This window comes from Thunnus maccoyii, chromosome 11 (assembly GCF_910596095.1).
Source record: "Thunnus maccoyii chromosome 11, fThuMac1.1, whole genome shotgun sequence".
In the NCBI taxonomy this organism is placed as follows: Eukaryota; Metazoa; Chordata; class Actinopteri; order Scombriformes; family Scombridae; genus Thunnus; species Thunnus maccoyii.
Window position 1 is genome coordinate 22,545,211 of NC_056543.1, and position 22,391 is coordinate 22,567,601.

At 40.8% G+C, this 22,391-nt stretch overlaps 1 protein-coding gene across 6 annotated transcripts in view; it reads left to right on the forward strand.

Annotated features, from left to right (window-relative positions):
• LOC121906516 (phospholipid-transporting ATPase IH-like) overlaps positions 1-22,391 on the forward strand; it is a 36,953-nt gene that overhangs the window by 10,986 nt on the left and 3,576 nt on the right. Inside the window, exons 4-31 of one of the 6 annotated variants that reach the window (XM_042425403.1) lie at positions 1,006-1,086; positions 1,721-1,828; positions 3,573-3,701; positions 4,349-4,452; positions 4,571-4,621; positions 5,241-5,305; positions 5,416-5,497; positions 5,633-5,783; positions 5,910-6,107; positions 6,228-6,401; positions 7,201-7,367; positions 8,637-8,708; positions 9,725-9,798; positions 9,929-10,032; positions 11,371-11,552; positions 12,016-12,249; positions 12,458-12,629; positions 12,712-12,814; positions 13,295-13,440; positions 13,847-13,906; positions 16,522-16,649; positions 16,786-16,921; positions 17,447-17,470; positions 18,417-18,482; positions 18,776-18,879; positions 18,983-19,148; positions 19,909-20,023; positions 21,564-21,624. In XM_042425403.1, the coding sequence (XP_042281337.1) occupies positions 1,006-1,086; positions 1,721-1,828; positions 3,573-3,701; positions 4,349-4,452; positions 4,571-4,621; positions 5,241-5,305; positions 5,416-5,497; positions 5,633-5,783; positions 5,910-6,107; positions 6,228-6,401; positions 7,201-7,367; positions 8,637-8,708; positions 9,725-9,798; positions 9,929-10,032; positions 11,371-11,552; positions 12,016-12,249; positions 12,458-12,629; positions 12,712-12,814; positions 13,295-13,440; positions 13,847-13,906; positions 16,522-16,649; positions 16,786-16,921; positions 17,447-17,470; positions 18,417-18,482; positions 18,776-18,879; positions 18,983-19,148; positions 19,909-19,986 (3,159 nt within the window). In that variant the 3' untranslated portion in view covers positions 19,987-20,023; positions 21,564-21,624. Of the gene's footprint in view, positions 1-1,005; positions 1,087-1,720; positions 1,829-3,572; positions 3,702-4,348; positions 4,453-4,570; positions 4,622-5,240; positions 5,306-5,415; positions 5,498-5,632; positions 5,784-5,909; positions 6,108-6,227; positions 6,402-7,200; positions 7,368-8,636; positions 8,709-9,724; positions 9,799-9,928; positions 10,033-11,370; positions 11,553-12,015; positions 12,250-12,457; positions 12,630-12,711; positions 12,815-13,294; positions 13,441-13,846; positions 13,907-16,521; positions 16,650-16,785; positions 16,922-17,446; positions 17,471-18,416; positions 18,483-18,775; positions 18,880-18,982; positions 19,149-19,908; positions 20,024-21,563; positions 21,784-22,391 lie in introns of those variants that run through there. The other 5 variants (XM_042425401.1, XM_042425402.1, XM_042425399.1 and 2 more) reach the window with 5 other exon arrangements.

Genomic DNA, 22,391 nt, shown 5'->3' on the forward strand with positions numbered 1-22,391 from the left:
TCATTTTGTGATGTTTGTTAATTCCTACTTGAAAACTGACCCTGAAGGAAAGTTTTGGTACTAACTGTGATTCCATATGGGCTGCACATGCAACAACAATTAACCTACTTATGCACTTAATTAATTTTTATAGTTAAGACACTGTACTTAAGAATTTGAGACAGTTTTACTTCCTTAAATTAACACATACTTAAGTGGCTGCCTCTTAAAGCGATCGTGTGCACCAGCCAAACATATGAGTGCTGATCTCACGGTTTTCATTCTACACTCATTGTTCTCAGTTTTCAATATGGGAGCAATTATCCAAGATTAACAAATAAATCCTCCAAATGTGTTTGAGTTTACCTGGATGAGGATTAACAACATAATCTGAATTTACTAAAATCATGTTGGCCTGAAATGAGTAAATGGCAAACAAGCAATATTGCTCAGTCTGTCTAAATCAGAATCAAAGTGAAATCGCTTTTTTCTTGAACCATCATGAAATGTTGAATAATTATGCAAACTCATCATTAATCAGTTTCTTTACCAGCAGTTGCTTTAAGTACAGAATGCAATGTATCCACAGCTGGCATCTTTGTGTTTCTTTTATCAGTAGTATGTGAGATACAACACCCTCTTAACAGGATTCACTGGACATGGTACATAGTAGCAATGTTGCTTCTCCTTTTTCTTGTTGTTGACTGAAAAGATTCTACTTTGCTATTATTGTTCTCTAAATCTTAGCTGAAAGAGTGTAGGAATGAACATTGAAGCACATTAAAAAGCTAAAAATGAATTATTCCAAAATGGATTTTTCCTCCAAGTGTAGATGGAGGAAATCAGGCATACTTTATGTTTGCTAGATTGGTGCTTGATTTCTTCTTACAGAAGCTTTACCCTGCTGCACTTCCTTACTCAGCGTTGCATTACTTGGCATCCTCTCCCTTCTCCTCTCTGTTGCCCCGCCCCTCCCCCCTCGTTCTCCCCCCTACATCTTCCTCCCACTGTTCCTCTCCCTTGCAGCTTATCATCGACACCCCCACCAGCCCAGTCACCAGCGGCCTGCCCCTCTTCTTTGTTATCACTGTCACCGCCATAAAACAGGTAGGACACGCACAAACATTCTCACATTTCCGGGAAATATAGCCCACAACGATCCCCCTCATACACCAACTCTCAGCCTCAAATACACACACACACACACACACACACACACACACACACACTCTCTACCAATCGGCTGCTCTATTATCTGTATATACACATTCCTCTCTCAGCGAAAGGACATGCCATTGAATATGTCTGGTGATGTGAGAAATATGATAATGAATGGTCTCCTCTGTTAATCACTCTAGCTGAGGATCTCATGCCCCTGGGAGATGCATCCTCTCTACCGCATCCCGGTACTGAGGGATGGGGTACTATCAGTGATAGATGGAGCTGTTCTGGCTAAGGAAGCCTGAGCTTTACTGGGACATAAATCTAAAACATGACATGTTGGCTAGAAATCCGGGAAACAGGTCACTAAGCTCAGAGAGCACAATGCTAATTAATTACAGAGTATGACTTTCACCTCTCTTCCTCTCTCCCCTACTCTCTCTTGATCTCATGCTATGCTCTGGCCCAATTTCTCTCTGCGCAATAATCTATATTTTCTGCGCCGCCCCTACACCAACAAACACATTGTCTTTCTCTTCCTTTTCTCTTCCACTCTTCTCACTCGCTGCATCTCTCTCAGGGCTATGAGGACTGGCTCAGACACAAGGCTGACTGCTCTATAAACGAGTGTCCGGTGGACGTGGTGCAGCAAGGGAAAGTGGTGAGGACGCAGAGTCACAAGCTACGGGTAAGAATGGCCTCATTAGAGCAGTACAGCACCTGAGGCCACAAAGCAACACTACTGTATTGCTGCATAGCTCACTTTTCTATATAACCGTCTCTCTTACACCACTTCTTTTTCCTCTCTAAAGTCCTCTCTAACTTTTTTTCCTCTCCTTCCTGCCGCTCTTGCTTTCTCTCGTCTTTCCCACCAATTAATTGCAATGAAACTGTAGTAGAGGAACAATCAGGGTGTCCCATGATGCACCATGCTAGAGTCCCTTGGAGAAGGAATAGGACTGATGTATTTCATAAGTCAGGATACTCCTGTCATCATCCCCTAATGTTCTCTTGCGTCACTCTGATGCAACAGCAGTGTTTGGTGTGTGGCTCAGTCTAATTCTTGAAAATGCCTAGTTATACAGTAACCCTGAAGATTTTCATTGCATCCATCCTTGGTTTTTAAAAATTTTTTATTATTATTTTTTATTAACACACCTTCCGTTATAACCAGTGGACACAGGTGATGAGAAATCAATCAGGACTGAAATCTTAAGGATTATAAGTTTGATGCATTAACACTCTTAACTCGTCCATGCTCTTTGTTTTAACTGTTAACTGAAACATGGCAGCAGGGTAAAGACCTTTAAAGACTGTTGTACTCTCTAGGCTCTATAGCTTCAACTAAATGAACTAATAAGCAAAGACATAACTGTCTTGTTCTAATTAGAAGTGAGAGCTGTTAAAATATTCTACAATGGGAATGAAAGACTCCTACAGTGTTCATTTTCAAGAGAAATTGCAGGGAGAACACACACAGAGTGCTCAGCAAGAAGTAAAATAAATATGACACTCATTAATATTGCTTAGTTTTATTTACAGTAGTCCCGCTTCTGGTAGCAGATGCAGAGATGGATGTCAAGATTCAGTGGAAATGCATGAATTAGCTTCACTAAGCAGGCATGGTTATTATTATTTTTTTCTTTCTCACAAATATCTCTCTTGTATCATCCCAACATGAATGAAAACAGGGTAGTCAGACGGCATAATGTGAGTGTCTAGCTAAGCACCTCCTATGTAGATGTATAGGTGTCGGAGGGGGTGTATAATAGTTCAGGTACGTCTAATTTCTGCTGTGTCTGCTGCTTCTGTCATGTGAGCAGAGGCTTGAAGGCTTCAGCACAGCTGTCCAGGCTTAAAGGTTACAGAGTATTATAGTTTGTGTTACCATAGCAGTAGTTTCGAGTGAATTTGATTGGTTAAGAAACGTGTCCTTTGGAACAAATTGTACATCCACATACACGGAAATGTTTCTCTTTCCTTTAATCTGTCCCTCTCTCACTCCTTTCTCTCTGCTCCCCTCTTTATCTTTCTGTGTCTCTCTGTCACTCCATCTTCCGGCAGTTTCTGTACCAAGGTTTCTCACAACCGTAGATCAAACAAAGAGGATTAAAGTGTGAATTGGGAGCAGGAATAATGATGAATATATTAATCATGCAAAATCAGAGAGCGCGTGTCATGTGTATGGTCACCGTGGAGATGGGATTTATCAGAGCTTAAGCTGCTCCGCTCGCATAATCCGTTATGCAACTTCTCAATCCTTTGGAAAAAAAAGAAAAAAAAAAGGAATGGTAAAGGATGAGTAGACGATTATCCACAGGTCTGTCTGTTTGTTTTTTACACTCTGTGTTTACGTGAACTCGTCAGAAGACTTTTCATTTATTATTGAAGTGAAAGCCATTAAAAAGGGTGTGGCTGTCCCTCTTTGTCAGGTGGGGGACATCGTTGTGGTGAGGGAGGATGAGACTTTCCCCTGTGACCTCATCCTGCTTTCGTCCAGCCGCCATGATGGGACCTGCTACGTCACCACCACCAGCCTGGACGGGGAGTCTAGTCACAAGGTATCAGGACTAGTGCTTTAAATGTAACATTTTTGATCCCAAAACAGGAACGTTTTAGGCTTCCATGGGTCCATAAAAAGCCTTTTTTGCATTTAATTTCCATTCTTGGATCAATAAAGAACAATGCTGGTATCCGTTTTACTAAACACAACTAGATTTTACAGTATGATTCTTGACAATTAAAATTAAAAAGGCTTACAGAGTCTTAAATTTGACCATATGGATTTCACTAATATCCTGCATAAAGATGCAGATGACACTCTGCCATGCACAGCATTTCACATTCTCACTTCTCCACTGATATTCATTGATGTCACTCACACAACCACATGCATGGCTGAGCACACACACACACACACACACACATATATCCCACAGCGTACCTAAGAGTACTCCGCCCACCCTCCTCATACATGCCCCCGGGGCGACCCCCTGATGTGCTCACCGTCCCAGCATGCCATCCTCCGCTGACCCAGGGAACACTCTATATAGCTGCTCACCTCCCTGGCTCCCGACTCTCAGTCATTTAGAAAACCTGCTGGAAGCCAGACTGAGGAGTCAAATGAAGCCTTCTCTCATTACTGGCTGTGGGTGACATTTTCCTCTGTTGTCTTCTTCTTCCCCCTTCCTCCTCCTCTCTGCCTCAGACCTATTATGCTGTACCAGATACCATGGCCTTTAGAACAGAGCGGGAGGTGGATTCTCTGCATGCCACTATTGAATGTGAACAACCGCAGCCTGACCTCTACAAGTGAGTGTGACACACGCTCATTGATGCATGTTTGTGCACAGATGTGCTACTATTTCTTAGAAGTAGATTTTCTTTCATTGCTATGTCTGGATTTGACTTTGGTATAATGTTTTCCCAGATTCGTGGGACGCATCAATATTTACAAGGACAAAGAAGAGCCTGTGGCGAGGTGGGTATACTTTATGTGCACTTTTTTTTGTTGGTACGCTCACTTTATATATACTTTTCTTATAGTATTGGGTATACTTTTCATGGACAATGGCAATGGGTTTTTTCAGGTTAATCATAAGTTGAAATGGGAAATATACTTATGTGCTTTCTTGCCAAGAGTTGGATGAGAAGGTTGATACCACTCTTATATCTACGATAAATATGATGCTACAGCCAGTTAGCTTAGCTAAGCATAAAGACCTGAACAAGCTAGCCTGCTCTGTCCTTAAGTTAAAAAACTTGCCAACAGCACCTCTAAAGCTCGCTTTTAGACTTCAAATTTTGTACAGCTGAAGCAAAAAAGGTATAATGCATTATTTTAGCTTTAGAAGTGCTGGTAGGCAGGTTTTGTTACCGTTGAACTGAGCCAGGCTAGTTGTTTCCTCGTTTCCAGTCTTAATGCAAAGCTGAGCTGACCATCTACTAGCTTTAAAAGTTGGCTAGACAGTTAGCTAGCTTCAAAGTGAGTGGTGTCAATTTTCTTACCTAATTCTCAGAAAGCGAAAGAGCGTATTTTCAAATATGTCAAACTATTCCATGAAATAAATACAGTAAAAGATTCTCTTTCATTCTTGCAGACCTCTTGGGGCAGAGAACTTGCTCCTCAGAGGAGCAACACTGAAGAACACACAACATATTTATGGTATTATCATGTATATTCACTCTGCTTTATGTCTGTTAAATGTTGAAAATTTTAGAGTAAAGGCTGATTTCTTTTTTGTAATAGTAACCCAGGGTTTTCTCTTTCCTCAGCTGTTGCAATCTACACTGGCATGGAGACCAAGATGGCACTTAATTATCAGTCTAAATCTCAGAAGCGCTCCGCTGTAGAAAAGTATGATTAATGTCCCATCTCCTCTTGAATGACCACCATTTATATTTGTAGTCTGTCAAGAATTGTTTTGTAAGAATTGAAACATTTTGTGGTCGCTCATCCTGACCTTTACTCCAACTCTTTGTCTCTCTGCAGGTCGATGAATGCCTTTCTGATCGTGTATCTGTGCATCTTGATCAGTAAAGCGGTGATCAACACTGTTCTGAAATATGCTTGGCAGTGGTCTCCTGACCGAGATGAGCCCTGGTACAACCACAGGACTGAGAATGAGCGCCAGCGCCACGTGGTCCGTTTATTGACCTCTGCCTTAAAAACAAGTCTTGACCCAATGTCATAACCTCCATTTCCTAAAACTTCCATTTTTGCTGTTGCTGGTAATCATAGCAGTTGTCTCTCTCAATTCTCCCTTCAGGTGATCCGAGCTTTCACAGACTTCCTGGCCTTCATGGTCTTGTTCAATTACATCATCCCGGTGTCTATGTACGTGACAGTGGAGATGCAGAAATTTCTAGGCTCCTATTTCATCACCTGGGATGAGGAGATGTTTGATGAAGAGTTGGGAGAGGGAGCACAGGTTAACACCTCCGACCTGAATGAAGAGCTGGGACAGGTACATGAGCGCGCGCGCACACACACACACACACACAAAAACACACACTTGCTTACAGTATCTGGATTTAAACTTTGTAAACATGCCCTTACCCTATCTTTCCTCTTCCTTCCCTCCCAGGTGGAATATGTGTTTACAGATAAGACAGGCACTCTGACTGAGAATAACATGGAGTTTATTGAATGTTGTGTCGATGGGAACGTCTACATTCCACACGCCATCTGCAACGGCCAAATCCTCAGCGCTGCCTCCAGTATAGACATGATTGATTCCTCACCTGGAGGATACAGAAGAGTAAGTTTTTGTGTGTCTGTGTGTGTGTGTGTGTGATTGACAAGTAAGCCTGAGTAGGGACTTTACTGTGCTTACTCTAGTCTGGACTAGATGTGGAGACAAAAGGAAAGAAAACTTTAATAAGTTCTTGCTGAAACATATGGATGAGCGACACTTGTAGAATAATTTGCCACACTTTCAGACAAGGGGAACTTAATAAGTAGTAGAAAGAAAGTAAAGTAGAAAGTAATTATCAGGGACATTTTGATATAAATAAATATCTGTTACACAACAGTGATACAACCTATATCCAGCTCATGAAAACTGTGACATTTTCTTTCTAAACGCTCAGCGTTGGCTTTGTCTTAAATGGAACGAAAAATCCTCTGGTCCACAGAAAAGTGATGAGCTTTTCTGCCAACAGTGTTTAGATTTAATAGAAGAAAAACTGGGGATTCAGCAATAGCGACCGCAGATGACCAGAGACAGAGAGAGTGAGAGAATGCACTACCTGCTAAAACTTCAATGTGCAGAAAACTTTGGAAACAGGCGTAATGATTATGCTGCTTTATTACAACGTAGACTCTGGGAAATGCTGTTTAAAAATACAGCAATGAGTAAAGAACACCAAACATGTCATCAAAAAAATGGAAAGGAACTGCTTGTAAATGGGAAAATGCTTGCAAAACTGAATTCAAACTTCAGAAGAAGTTCTTTTAATTTTGTATTTATTTCAATTATGCACCTTTGAAATGGATTTGACTGTTGCATTGGTAAAATAGGTACAAAGGATTATTGTGTATGGCTTTTGTGGCTGCAGGAACACGAAGACCTGTTTTTTCGGGCGCTGTGTCTGTGTCACACGGTGCAGGTGAAGGAGGAGGAGACGGTGGATGGCATTAAGAGGGGTATCCACCAGGGCAGGCCCACCTCCTTTTACATCTCCTCCTCACCGGATGAGGTGGCTTTGGTGGAAGGAATGAAAAGGTAAAAGCACTGAAACACACTATTAGTAAAATTACAACGCATTCTGTAAATGGGCAATGACCCATTTTTATTTTGTTGGTTCTGCACTCCAGCACTGCACTACATTGGTTTTGAACTGAGACACTGCTGACTTTCAGCTTTAATTTGAGGGGGTTCACATTCACATCAGATGAATGTTGAAGGAATAGCAGCCCTTTTTATACTCGGGGGTCCCCATGACGTTTCTGATCCACACACATCAGAAGACACTTGGTATCTTTCCTCGGTGATCTTCACTTACTTTCAGGACTTTTTACCCTCATTTTGGTCTTCAGCAAGTGAAACACGTGATCATTTGGATTGAAGACTCAGTTGCTTTGTCTGTATGTTTAGGATCACTGACCTGCTGCATTGCCCTACAATTAGGGGACTATTTATGAAAAGGACTTGGAAGTCTGACACTCTCAAACACCATTAAAGATGAAATTTAGTTCTTTAACTTAAAGTCATTGTTTAGTTTCAAATCCAATGTTAAGGGTCAACAGAAGGGAAAATGTGTGACAGCAGTCAGCAGTGAAACTGATTCTGTACATCACTGAATGAAAAATGCAGCCTCCTCATTGATTTAAATAAGGCCACTATGTTGGCACAGCTGGGATCCTGGCACAGGGGGACCGATATTTTTTTTTTTTTGTTACACAACCATCAACATAAATCAATGTTTTTGAAAAGGTTCTCTTAAAATGTACTGGGCAGGAGGTTTTATAGATGAAAAATAAACTTGTCACTACTCTCATAACATATCTTTGGCATTTCTGTACTTCAGATTCTTGTCACTTATCAGCTGACATGTACACTGATACCAATATATCTGCAATGAGCTAATACTGGCCGATATATCAGCCTGGCTCTTGTTATAACTTTCCAGAATTTTAAAATCGCGGCTCAAAGCATTACAAAGCACTGTGCAATGTTTTGCCGTCACATAAACTCATGGATGTACTGTGGTACTGAAACTAGATCTCCTGGATAGTTTTTTGTTTTCCCACCGATACCTGAGGCAACATGCTCACACCAACGCAGAGCCCTCTGCTTCTTTTTTAATGCAGTGCTATTTTCAGTCTGAACGTGGTCTTAGACACATGGTACAATATGCCACATCACAGGCTGTTGCTCTCACGTATTGCTTTCACAGACGTGAAGTACTGTAGTATGTATGCATGAGCTGTGGTCATGTTACCCTAAATGCGTCAGAACACCTGAATCCTTTCTCCCCCTTCTTGTTGCCAGGCTGGGTTACACCTATCTGAGACTGAGAGACAACTACATGGAGATCCTCAACAAAGATGATGAGATTGAAAGGTTGGTCTGCTAAGTGTCTGTTTGTGGTTACACCACAGGAGTAATTCAGCTGATGGAGTTGAGACCATACATCAGCTGCCCTGGAGGGAAACCGCTCTCGGATTGTGTTTCATGCTCCACAGAGTTTACCAAAAACTGTGACCGCAAAGAGTGGGTTGTTTTAGAAATCGCTCAATCAGATCAAAATGTTTCAACTGATCTTAAAGAATGAAAGCCAGTAAGATCCCATTAGAGTGTGGTTTTGTGGAAAATGTCTAATGTTTTGATCCGTAGGAAGTGTTCATGTATCCAGCCTCTCTCTACATCACTCTCTGCAGTGGCCTGTCAATAGTGAGCTATTTTAAGAAGGCGGGGGAGAGGGGAGGGCGCTGCATTCAGCAGATGTGAAGACTTTGGAGGGAACGAGATGGCAAATGGTTCTAAAGTATTCTCATACCTGCTGTTTTCCTCTCTATAGGGAATCTATCGAAACTGAAATGATTTCTTATTCTTATCACTCTCCACACAAACTACCAGACCAGTCTAATAAATACGTAACTCAAACCTCTGTGTGAGATTTTCAGTTTGTGTTGTATGAAGTTTGCTCACTAGGAAATTCAGGCTCATCTGCAATTCTCAGCAACTAAAAACAGAGAGTGGGGTTATTTGTTAGAAGTGCATGTGATGATACACCATGAGGCACCGGAAATTACAGTGTAAAAATTCTAAAAACTTTTGCCATTAAACACTATCATTATTGAACTGCAGATTGATAATCAAGGTTTCTTTTGAAGTTATCATTTGCCAAACAGGCCCCCTTGAAAAGCGCACTCACACCCTTGAATACCTGTTTTGTTTTCTGTTTTTGATATTACCTCCTTTTCAAGAGTGGGTACAAATAATCAAATAATAATGAACTGGGAAAAAAGGCCTTTGTCCACTTAGTGTATGGAGAACAGAGCTGGTCTGAAGTGGACTAATTTTAAAAAAAGTTAACAAATATAACCCTTCTTACACCAACACTGTCTCTCCTTCAGGTTTGAGCTGTTACATGTACTGAACTTTGACTCTGTAAGGCGGAGAATGAGCGTCATCGTCAAGTCGAGCTCAGGTAAGATGTACTCATGCAGAAGTGCAACTGGCTTCAGTGCTCTTATCTGTACATTTCGTAAATACGTGAGCAGCATCTGACTGTTCTTGCAGTTTATTTATTGTGTATTTGTGTGTTTGTTGGATCTCAGGAGAATACCTGCTCTTCTGTAAGGGGGCAGACTCATCCATTTTTCCTCGGGTGGTGTCTGGGAAGGTGGAGCAGGTGAAAGCGCGGGTGGAGCAGAATGCTGTGGTAAGTATACAAATGGGATTTAAACCACTACTATATGATAGGGCCAGGATCAGCATGAATGTTATTCAGTGATGTTTTTCATAAATTAAAGCAGTTATGTATCCTTTAGACTTTGTGCACTAATAAGCAGCCACCTGATCTGAAAGAATTTAATAAATAAGGGGTTTCCAAAAGAGTTTCAGCGACACTATCATGGCTTGAAGATATTGTTTTTTTTGACATTTTGGGAAATATCTTATTTGCCTTATTCGCTGTGAGTTCAGTTATCAAAATTATATCAAAATTGTCATATAAGACTAGATATCGTCTTAGATTTTGGATATCGTAATATTGTGATATGGAATAAATGTTGTCTTTTCCTGGTTTTAAAGGCTGCATTACAGTAAAATTATGTAATTTTCTGAACTTACCAGATTGTTCTAGCTGTACTATTATTTGCCTTTACACACTTAGTCATTATATCCACATTACTGATGATTATTTATCAAAAATCTCATTGTTAAAATATTTTGTGAAAGCACCAATAGTCATCCCTACATTATTGTCACAATATCGATATCAAGGTATTTGATCAAAAATGTTGTGATATTTGATTTTGTCCCTATCACCCAGCCCTTCATGAAGCTACCGCCAGCAGCAAGTTAGTTTATGTTAGCGAGAAAATCCACCTAGCAGCACCACTAAAGCTCACTGACTTAAAAAGTCATACACTCTCTGTTTAATCCTGACAAAAACCAAAGTATAAAAACAAATATATGTGGTTTTTTGAGGATTTTCTGTATGTGCTGGACTATTTCTTGGCTGGACAAAGTGACTATAAGTTGTCATTTTTACATGTAGTTTTTTAATTAAACAAATGAGATTAAACAAATGTGTTAATCGATGAGCTTTACAGGTGCTCATAAGCAGATTTTGGACTTTGGACAGAGCCAAGCTAGCTGTTCCCCCTTGATCCCAGTCTTTGTGCTAAGCCAAGCTAACCATCTCCTGGCTCCATCTTCATGTTTAATGGACGAAAATGAAAGTGGTATCGATCTCCTGATCTGACTCCTGGCAAGAAAACGAATAAGTGTATTTCCTAAAATGTCAAACTATTCTTTTAAGTTGCTGTTCCAATCTTTTAATAGTAAAATTCAACAGAATACAAAAAAGTCAAGCAAAATGTTTAAATCAGCACAAAATGTCATTATTGGTATTGATATTATTCTTCCAAGGCCCATATGAGTCAGATTTTAGTTATCTCACTATGACATCATTATGTTAGATACCATGTGCTTCCTAATAAATGACTAACTTGATGTGTCTCCTCCATCACTCTTTTCTTCGCTGTGACACCAGGAGGGGCTGCGGACTCTCTGCGTCGCCTATAAAAGGCTTTCAGAGTCCGAATACGAGGAGGCGTGTCATCACCTGAACAAAGCCAAACTGGCCCTGCAGGACAGGGAGCAGAGGCTGGCTCAGGCCTATGACATCATCGAAAGGGACTTCGTGCTCTTGGGCGCTACGGCAGTAGAGGACAGGTTGGTCGCCATGAGGGGAGGGAGAGAGGAAGGGAAAGATTTAAAAACAGTACAGCAGCAGGAGGACAGAAGGGAAGATTAATGAGTCATGAAGCTGGTTTCAAAGTATTGGCACGACTCATGAGGGCAAAAAAGATTAATTCCGAGCTCTGATAGGTGACTTACTACTAATGTACCGTGCTACTTGTCTGTTTTATTATCTGTTCTTTCATAGTATGAAATGTTTTTGTGCTCTGATGTACCAGACCTCAGTATTGACCTACACAGGCAGTTTTCTCTATCTGATCGATCGGCTCCCTGACAGTTTGACTTTCTAATAGATAAACTGGTGATGGTGTGGGACAGTGGGTGGTCATGCATTGATAACTTATGTCCAGTTGGTAATTGATTGATTGAAGTTGTGATGGATGTTTTAACCTACCCCACTGGAGGCTGAAACAGGTATTGACTTATTGATGCGCAGGCTCCAGGAGAAAGCTGCGGACACCATTGAGTCACTGCACAAGGCCGGGATGAAAGTTTGGGTCCTGACGGGAGACAAGATGGAGACGGCAGCGGCTACCTGCTACGCTAGCAAGCTGTTCCGTCGTAGCACCCAGATTCTGGAGCTGACCAAGAAACGCACAGAAGAGCAGAGTCTGCACGATGTTCTTTTCGAACTGAACAGGACCGTTCTCAGACAACGCTCTATTTCTGGGTATTGGACAGTGCATCATCTACATTATGTACTGTACACTTACAGTATCTGCATGGGAAATGCTGTGAATTCCTACATACCACATAACTGCATTTTATCTGCACACTTCACACCTGATGAAATTAGTAGAATTTCAAGACTGCACGCTGCTCTATATTTGTTTGTGTGAAAAGCTCTCTGTTGATTGTTCTGTCACGTTTTGTTCCAGTTTGTCAGTAGACTGCCTTGACTTCGGCCTGATTATCGACGGGGCCACTCTGTCTGCAGTACTAAAGGCCAACCACGAGGGTGTCGGCAACTACCGAGAGATCTTCCTAGACATCTGTCGCAACTGTAGTGCTGTGCTCTGCTGTCGCATGGCACCGCTGCAGAAAGCACAGGTGAGAGAACTGCAAACTACTTTAGCAAATCAATGCGTACACCAGGCCCAGTGGTACTTACTTACTTTTTTTGTTTCTACAGATTGTGAAGCTAATCAAAGCTTCTAAGGAGCACCCTATAACCCTTGCTATCGGCGATGGAGCCAATGATGTCAGCATGATCTTGGAAGCACATGTGGGCATTGGTGAGCTTATTTCACCACTGTAATGAGTGGCTATTTTTCTAAATGATAAATGAAGATATAAAAGATACTGTTTCTGTTAGAGCCTCAGGGGATTTTTAAAGCCTTCTTATTTTGATATTTAAAAGTAAATCAAATCTGATGAAGATCTGGGCCAATATTTGTTGTTTTTTTTTTACACAAACATATAACTTTAAAGAAACAATTTTGGCATGAATCACTTAAATGTGGTTATTAATTATATTGAGACAGGATATTTTAAATTAGTCAAAAAGTGCTAATTATCAAAAATTAAAGCAACAGTAAATTTAATAGTATATTTTGACCAGAAAACCTCCCTTGAAATTATGGAAACAACAATGTATTGTTCAGTTCCTTTGTAGTCTCTATATTTGGATTGGTTAAATCCACCTACTCATGTTAAACTTGTGGCTGTTTCTCTTGATCAGATTACATTTAACTGACCATTTTTTGTCCCGTCAGGAATAATGGGTAAAGAGGGCCGTCAGGCAGCAAGGAACAGTGACTACGCCATCCCGAAGTTCAAACACCTGAAGAAGATGCTACTTGTTCATGGCCATTACTACTACATCCGAATTGCTGAACTTGTACAATACTTCTTCTACAAGGTACTTCACAAATGCCTTGTGTACTCCATTGGCTCACATGTTTTAATCACTTTATCGTTATTCCAAGTGTAACACTGAGTTACAAAGAACCAGATTGTAGAGCTACTCTGACAGATTACCGGATTCATGAATCCATTGTGCAGCATTCTCTCCTGGATTCATGGCTCCGATGATCAATGTGGGCGGCTTGCACAGCAAGCAGTGCCCTGCCAACTGATTTGTTTTTTCGTTTTGGCAGGCCAGCTTTTTACAGCCCACTCAGTGAGCTTATAGCGCACAATCTTTGCATAAACAGAAATGTGTAGATAGCAGCATTTTTAGATTCTTTAAATCTCGTCACGTATACTTGTCATAAGCTTATCACTTTCTCCATTTGTTGTTTTTTCTCCCTTTTAAATCTTTCCAGAATGTATGCTTCATCTTTCCTCAGTTCCTGTATCAGTTCTTCTGTGGGTTCTCCCAGCAGGTAAGAATCCAATACTGTATTATTTAGTTATAGTCTGCAAGCACACGGTGTATTATATGGACACACCTTCCTATTCCCTTGAATGAGAAAATGTGTCCAAACTTTTGACTGGTACTGTATATTGTGATTACATAATATATTCTCAGTGTTATGCATTAAACTAGCTTTATACTATAATAAATGTTTACATATGTTTTACTTTTGAAGTAAAAAAGTACTTTTAAGTGTTTTGAGTGTCTCCCAGCCCCCAAATCAATCTTGTTTCCAGTTGCAGCAATAGCTGATGAACACAGTAGAACATCTATCAGCTGAAAAAACAGATATCTTTTCAGGATTTGGTGGAGACCAAAGCAGAGCTAAAAGGAGACTGATTTTTTAGACTTAAATTTGTTAGGTGGCCAGAAATTCAACTCCAAATGAGTGCTAATGTTGCTCCATGTTGTTTCAAGGTTAATTTTAATTGTCATTATACAATGCAGGATTGCACAATGAAATTCAGTTGTAGCCCCCTCAGTGCTAAGATCTACACACATAGACAACATATTTACAAATATTTAAAGTTAGAATAGAATAGAACAGAACAATCAATATGGCAACAAAATAGAACAAAGTATATAAAAGTAGCACTAGAAAGAAATTATTATAAATTATACATTCAAGAAATATAGAGTTACATATATACAGTGTATGAAAGAAAGTTGTTCATAACCTTGGAGGAAAAAGTAAGTATATCAAGTCAATACCGAATAATTCTGTACTAAAATAAGTCATAACTGATAAATGAGACCGCTCCATGCGGCAAAAGGAGAAGAAAGAATTTGAGAACAGTGACATGAACGCTGTCTTGGCGGAACTCAGGTTGCACCACGATGAGTTTAAGACTCTTAAATCACATAGTACTTCGCTCAAATCACAGATTAATGTAGTGCATACCTCCCTCAAAAAACCTTTGGACTGAAACGCCTTGAGCAACTTATCGCTGAAAACCGAGAAGAGCTGAAAGCTGATGGATAATAAAGTAAGACAAATTCAAGATAACCCGATTTGGATATTGGACAGCTTTCTGCTAGAATGGATAGGATGGAGGCAAAACTGGATGAAGCAAAGCGCCTGGCTTTCAAATTCCAGTCTGATGTGTCATTATTGTATCATTATTGTGGGCCTTCCGTTTGTTGGAGGGGAAAATCCCTTTGGAGAGAACGAATTCTTTACTATCTCAGGGGTTACATTGTGATCCTTTGCCGGAGATCATTAATGTGGAGCCGAAGAGGCCACGAGGACAGGGGGCAAGGTGGAACTTGGAACTCAGGAGGATAACAATAATAATAATAATAATAATAACTTTATTTGTATAGCACCTTTCATACAAAAAATGCAGCTCAAAGTGCTTTACAGCAAAAGAAATCACATGCACCAAGTGCTTCACATCAAGACATAAAATCCATAAAATGAACATAAAAACATGTAAATGTACATAAGAGGGAAAATAAAACATTTTGATATGAGAAAATAAAGTGAAAATAGAATACATATTAAAATAAATTAAAATAAATTAAAATAAAAACAAAGTTAAAACAGAATACATAGAATGCATAAAATCAAGTTAAATTCAGCATTTTAAAAGAAGTGCAGTAGTGCAAAGCAGACTGAGACAAAAGCTAGTTAAAGGCCAAGGTGAAGAAATAAGTTTTTAGCTTTCTTTTAAAAATATCTAGCAAGCTGGCTTCCCTGATATCTATTGGTAGTGTGTTCCATAGTTTTGGGGCGTAATTAACGATTTTCTTTCGGCTGTTGCTGATCATCTCCAATACACCAGCAGCAGATGATCGCAGTGTTCTTGAGGATAGATAGTAAACAGGGGAGTTAGCAATGTAGCTTGGTCCTAGCCCATTAAGGGCTTTGTAAGTAAGGAGGAGGACCTTGAAGTCAATTCTAAATGTCACAGGAAGCCAGTGCAGAACAGCTAAAACTGGACTCATGTGTTCTCTCCTCTTGGTTCTGGATAATAGCCGAGCTGCAGAGGTTTGTATGAGCTGAAATCTCTTAGTGGCTTTTTTTTCGGGAGACCAGTGAAGGATAAAGTGGCTGTGCTTCGTTTGAAGCAGAGTCTGAGGGATAATGAAAGATTCGGCCACGTTTTCATTCACTCTGCAAAGTCACACATGGGGAGGCCGATCAACTTGAACTTTAGAACTCTTCTCAGCAAACTCCCGGTAGCGTGCATGTTTGACCACTGCAACTGTACTTTTGGTGTCAACCCATGAGGGTTGGGCACTGTGTACATGACACAAAAATAAAAGAAAATCAATCAATATACATACACATAGTATATGCATATATAGAAACCCACAAAAATAAATGTAATATGCAAGTTATAGTGCTAAAAATACTTGAGGTAGCAGTGGGAGTGCGGGTAGTGCAAAGTTGCTGACACATTCACCATATCAGTTGTACATCGGCTATCCTATGACAGATGAGTTCAGCTTGTTCAACTGCTCCTAACAATCAGTTGTCAGGTATAATGTTGCTTTGAATATTGACATTTCCTAAAAGATGGCCTTTCAGATCCAGAACAACGTCTGATGTTGTCTGTGTTTTGTTTTTTCCCTCTGTAGCCTCTGTACGACACAGCCTATTTGACGTTGTACAACATCAGCTTCACCTCGCTCCCCATCCTCCTCTACAGCCTGGTTGAGCAGCATGTCACTATGGAGACACTCAAGAGGGAGCCCTCCTTGTACAGGTGTGGTCGGAGAAAATGTCTGATCACCAGAAAACACTGATCTATAGCAGAGTATTAATAACAAAACCAGTTCTATTGATTGAAATATTATTATTTGTGTCACTCAGCTGTCTTTCCCTCTGCCTTTCTCTCTCAGGGATATCGCAAAGAACTCCCTCCTCCGCTGGCCTGTCTTCCTGTACTGGACATGCTTGGGCGTGTTTGATGCTGTTATCTTCTTCTTTGGTGCCTACTTCCTGTTTGACAACACCACCTTCACCAGCAATGGCCAGGTAAGCCTGTGTGTGTGTGTGTTTGTGTGTGTGTGATAACAGAGTTCTTTATTTTGTAAAAGGAGTGGGAATAGAACAGTTAGGCCACTTTGTGAGGTGTTCAGTGTGTCCTTTAGGGAAATTAAAAGAGGATTATGAACATAAAGTAAGTGCTGCCTTTATGAACACTCATCCATCTCCATTGGATTCTCATGAGAACGAAGTTGATGACCTTGTGTTCATGTTTTGTTATTATAAATCTGTAAAAGTAAGGTTTCTTTCACGGGCCCCCCTATAGGTCAGCAACATTAGATTTCCATTCATATCGACAACGCAATAGCATCTTTCTCTGTATTGTTAATTTGTATCATGTCAACTGTTTTTGATTGCCTTTGGTCCTGTTTTTTAAGTTGAAACATCCTGAAATTCATTTTTACCCTTTGTCCTGATTCTTTTCTCTTTTCTCTTCCCCCTCCTTCCCTCTGCTTCCTCTCTCTTTATTTTGCTCCTCTTCTTCTTCTTCTTCTTCTTTTTCTTCTTCCTCAGCTTATGACCACCAACACACAGATGGTAAGCCTGTCTCCCTCCCTGTCAGCTCTCTCTGTCTTTCACGCTCTTTTAGTTCCTGTCGTACTGTTTAAGCTTTCAGTTTGACCGTTTCATCCGGTCCCATCCTTTCTTACTTTACATCATCCATGCATTTTCATTTGAATGTGTAGTTCTAGTGCTCCATTAGTCCCCTAATCTCTGTAAAGCCCTGAATCCTGCACAATACCTGATCTTAACAACTCCAATGACATAGTAGAAACCTTAACTGCTCCCTCACATTATCCCTGTGTTTTGTTGTGGTAGTAAATAGAGTAATACTAGTATTGACTATAGATTATAATCCAACATCTGTTTGTTTTTCTGTCTAATGTGTTTTACATTTGTGTGTGTGCATTTGTTTGTCCATGTATTTGTGGTAGTAACACTTGGGGTTGGTTGGTTTTTTAGTTTCACTGCTCTGGCATTCAGGAGGTGCTGGACTGTTTTCATCCTGTAAACTTTCTGTGCTGTTTAAATAGGTTTAAAATTGAAATTTCTTCTATTCAAAAAGGAAAGGATTAATGAATGGAGAAATTCTAGCAAAGATAGGAGCACTGGTACTAACAACCAGCTGCAGTTATTACATAAATTCCCTAGTTTCTTTGTCTTGATCTTTCTCTCCCTCCACCCTCCGCCCAGCTCTCATCCCATCTGTTCACTCCTGATGTCCACTTAAACCTTCCTAGGATTTGAGAAGGTAGAAAGATATGGATGCTAAGATTTGAAGTGAAAATATTCCCGCTTACTGGCACCAAACCTCAAAAGAAAGTTGCAAAGAAAACAATTTTCCAGTCAGATGTAAAGATGTCTGTCCACTCCTCTGTCTGCTCCTCTGTACTCATCATAGGATGTTTGCTAACTCATGGGTTGAGGTGATAGGGGCGTGTGACTGATGTGGCCACTGACCTTTTCCTCTTTTCCCCTGCAGATGTTTGGGAACTGGACCTTCGGGACTCTTGTCTTCACTGTGCTGGTGTTCACTGTTACACTCAAGGTGTGTGAGCACGTGTGCACAAGTATGTGTGTGAGCGTTCTGAAATGAAGTGGGGAAAAAAAAAAGAAACATCCATGACTATTGTATTACATAATACCTCCAACTGGAGTGAGTTCATTACCATTGCAAGTGTGTCTGATGGGATGCATGGACAAGCACATGTTAACTAGCATGTTACACAGATGATCGACTACTCTGGCTACTCTGTTTGCACAACAGTAAAGCCTAAAGGCAAGTTATTGACTTCATTGACTGGTTGAGTGTTTACTATGTATATATTCTGTTTGTTTCAGCTTGCCTTGGACACACACCACTGGACCTGGATCAATCACTTTGTCATCTGGGGGTCACTACTTTTCTACGTTATTTTCTCTCTTCTCTGGGGAGGCATCATTTGGTATAATATGATTTGTTTTTTTCTATCATCTTTAACCTTGTATATTTTTAGATCTGTACATTTCTGGACAACTGACTTCTTTGACTTTCCCGTTGCTGTGTAGGCCCTTCCTCAACTACCAGAGGATGTACTACGTGTTCATGCAGATGCTGTCTAGTGGTCCGGCCTGGCTCAGCATCATCCTGCTCATTACAGTCAGCTTGCTTCCAGATGTCATCAAAAAGGTCCTCTGCAGGGCCATGTGTCCGACAGCTACTGAACGTGCACAGGTAGGATCTCATCGCCATCTCAACAGTGACACTGAGGATTTACAAGTTTGTCTTGTTCCCAAGTGAAGCTTTAGATTATTTTCCTTTAGTGACTTCTGATGGTGTTTTCTACATGCTTTCTTATAGTGATTAACCAATCACTAATTAATGCTTTCCCATTTTAAAAAGAAATATATTGTATTGCACCCTTTAGCAGTACATTTCACGTCTCCAACTGAAATAACCTTATATACAACATGCAATTTTCTCACATCCTAGCTGATAATTCATATTTCAGCTGTAGTAAACCATACGAGAAAGCAGCACATTTATTCCACTCTATTAATCATCCAGGAAGACCATTAGGGTCCCTAATAGCTTTGAGCAACAGCATGATTTAGAATTACTTCCTGTTCCCTGTGGCTTATCCTCACCTTCCTGTGAAGCAAGCTGCACCATGAATGGAAAAATGAATGAAAGGTCTGACAGATTTCTTCCTGCTGTGCTTTTTTCTTCTCTTTTCTCCCCTCTCACTGCACCTTAATGGACCACCACGATCAAAATTCACACCATCCACCATTGTTCCATTCTCCCTTCTCCTTTCATTCACCCTTTAATGCCTATTCTAACTACGTCCATCCTCCTCCTCCTCCTTCTTCTTCTTCCTTCATCCCTCCACTTCATTACTGTCTACACTCTCCTCTCATCTCTTCACCTCACTGATCCTGTGTGCCTGTGACTCTGCCCTCTGCGCTCGCTCACTCTTTCATGGTAACTGCAGTCCACTCGCCCGTGCCTTACTGTGGAGCCGTCCACCATCTTCATGCTTTCTCAGTCCTCCAGCAGAATGAGTTTCTGATTGGCCCAAACAGACGAGAGAGGAGCAGGAAGAGGAGGTGACTCTTTTAAGCCCTCATCTCTGTATGCATGGTGGCATGTCCCAGTGTAAACCACTTATCACTGTCCCAACACCTCACTTAATGAGAAACTAACTACCAGGGTGCTACTGATGCCACAGAGTCTGGTTTGCAAGCCAAGTTGTGCTCTTCTAAACATTTTTCCTGCACTTTACATTGTACCTTGTATGTGTTTTGTGTCCCTTTTTATTTACCATGTATGAAATGTATGATTTGCATGTCTTTTGTGTTTCTACCTTGTCATGTATTTTTAAATGATTTTGTACCATATGTGTACAATGTGGATGGATGAGTTAGGCCAGCTGTAAGATTTGTATAATTTCTTCCATCTGAAACACCAGTCAAATGTTTCCTATTTATTGTCATCATTAGACCATTCCAGACTAGATTTTAGCAATCAGATTACCTGCATCTGATTTGCAGAAAAGCTTTGCAATCCCAATTTAATGTTACCGAAGGTCCGTGGCTCTATTAACTCTAATACCAATGCAATGTGTCCTGGTAAATGGTGGTAAATACAGCTGAATGTGACTACTGAAGTCGCCTTCGGAGGTGATCAAGGACATATGCGAATGCAAATGTGTCCCTAACTGCACTGGAAGACTGCCTTGTCAAATTTGTAGTGTGAAGAGCACGACAAAGCTCCCACGCACAATGTGCTACAGTTAACTGGTTTTAAACTAAACAACACAAACAATGTTTTCCAAAATTTAAGTAAGGTACTAAATAGCTGCATCAATCCTCTGTGTAATTTTTTTAGTTGAGCAATGGTCACTTTTTCACACACAAAATCAAACGTGAGCTGAGAAGCGAAATCTGATTAAACGTGGTCACTTGAAACACGTTTTGAAATGCATTCTGATGCCTGACATGGGCCTTGTTTACACCTGGTATCAACATATGATCTCTATCTGGATACATTATCTTGATAATGACATGTGATCCATTAGTCTTTGCATTTACACCTGGCATTAAAATGTGTTCTCGTTTTGTCAGTTGTGCCCACAATGTGATCTGATCTCCATATGCAAAATAGCTATGCAGAGCTGGCACACTTGTCAATAAACATGCTGCATCCCAGTTCAAGGAAACTGCTGCCACAAACGGATGTCATACATTTCTAAATCACTTTTTGCGAGGGAGGACTTCTAGCTACTGCTGCTACTTGTAATTTTTTTGATGGGTTTGCTTTAGCTGGCAGGAAGAGGCGGAGTTTGGTGTCCTTTCAACCTACTGGGCCGTTTTTTCTCTTTTGAATGTGACCACGCTGTACAGATGGCTTTTACACCTGCTGAGATCTGATCACAATGCACTCTGAGTTCATTTACACCCTGCATTAACGTGTTTTTCCTTATCCAGATAATGTATCCAGATACAGATCGCATTTTAATGCCAGGTGTAAATGGGGTAATGAACTGCAGTCAGCTTCAACTAGACACAAGCTGGATATGTCAGGATACAAGACACAAGGTCTGAACAGATTCCATTATCACCTCCTTTCCTTTAACGTCATCCACAGAAGGTAAGGACAGCGGGGGCCCTGGAGGGCTGTGTGGCTCCTGGCCCTGCTGGTGGAGGGGGAGGAAGTGAGAGGGACCCACTCCACCCTGATAGGACCTGTGAGGGAGACAGTGGAGAAAAAGCTGCTAGGACCTATGACTCCATGATGTCACACAGCCACAGCACCCTGCTCAGCAAACCCTAGAGTACACCCCGCTAGGTGGGCTAGGGTCGCCATGGTAACAGCACACAGAGGGCGATGTCAGTGGGGAGTAGGGTTCTTAACGCTGCTGCCATGACGCTTCCTGCTGCTGTACACTGCATGGGGCATGCTGTCAGGCTATGGCTCAGGCTTGAGGGGCTGGCCCTACATAAGCACGATACATTTTCCTCCGTTCAACCTACATTCAGGAATCACAATCTCCAATTAATTCTGCAGTGCTGGTTTCAAAGCGTACTGTGCTTCTCACCGCATGTGGGGTGGGAATTAACTTGATCTGGGTAGCAGCCAAATGGGAAATTTTATCCTCTCATTATTAGACCCAGGCTACTTAAAATCCCTTGCATGTGGGCTCCAACAAGTAGTAGGCTCATGACTCCTTTTTGGTCCGGTAAGATAGATATAAAGGGGCCAACTCTTAAGGATGAGAAGAGGTTTGGTTGTGTAACATGTGATGACTGTCAGGTTTTAGAAGTTCAAAAAGATTTATCATTTAGTTTAGTTTCAAGGTTATTATTTATTAGGTAAAGTCAGTAGTAGGTTTCCTAGTCCAACATTGATGTCACAGACAAAACTGATCCTGGAAAAAATATTTACCCAGGACTCCAAGACATGTTAGCAAATGAT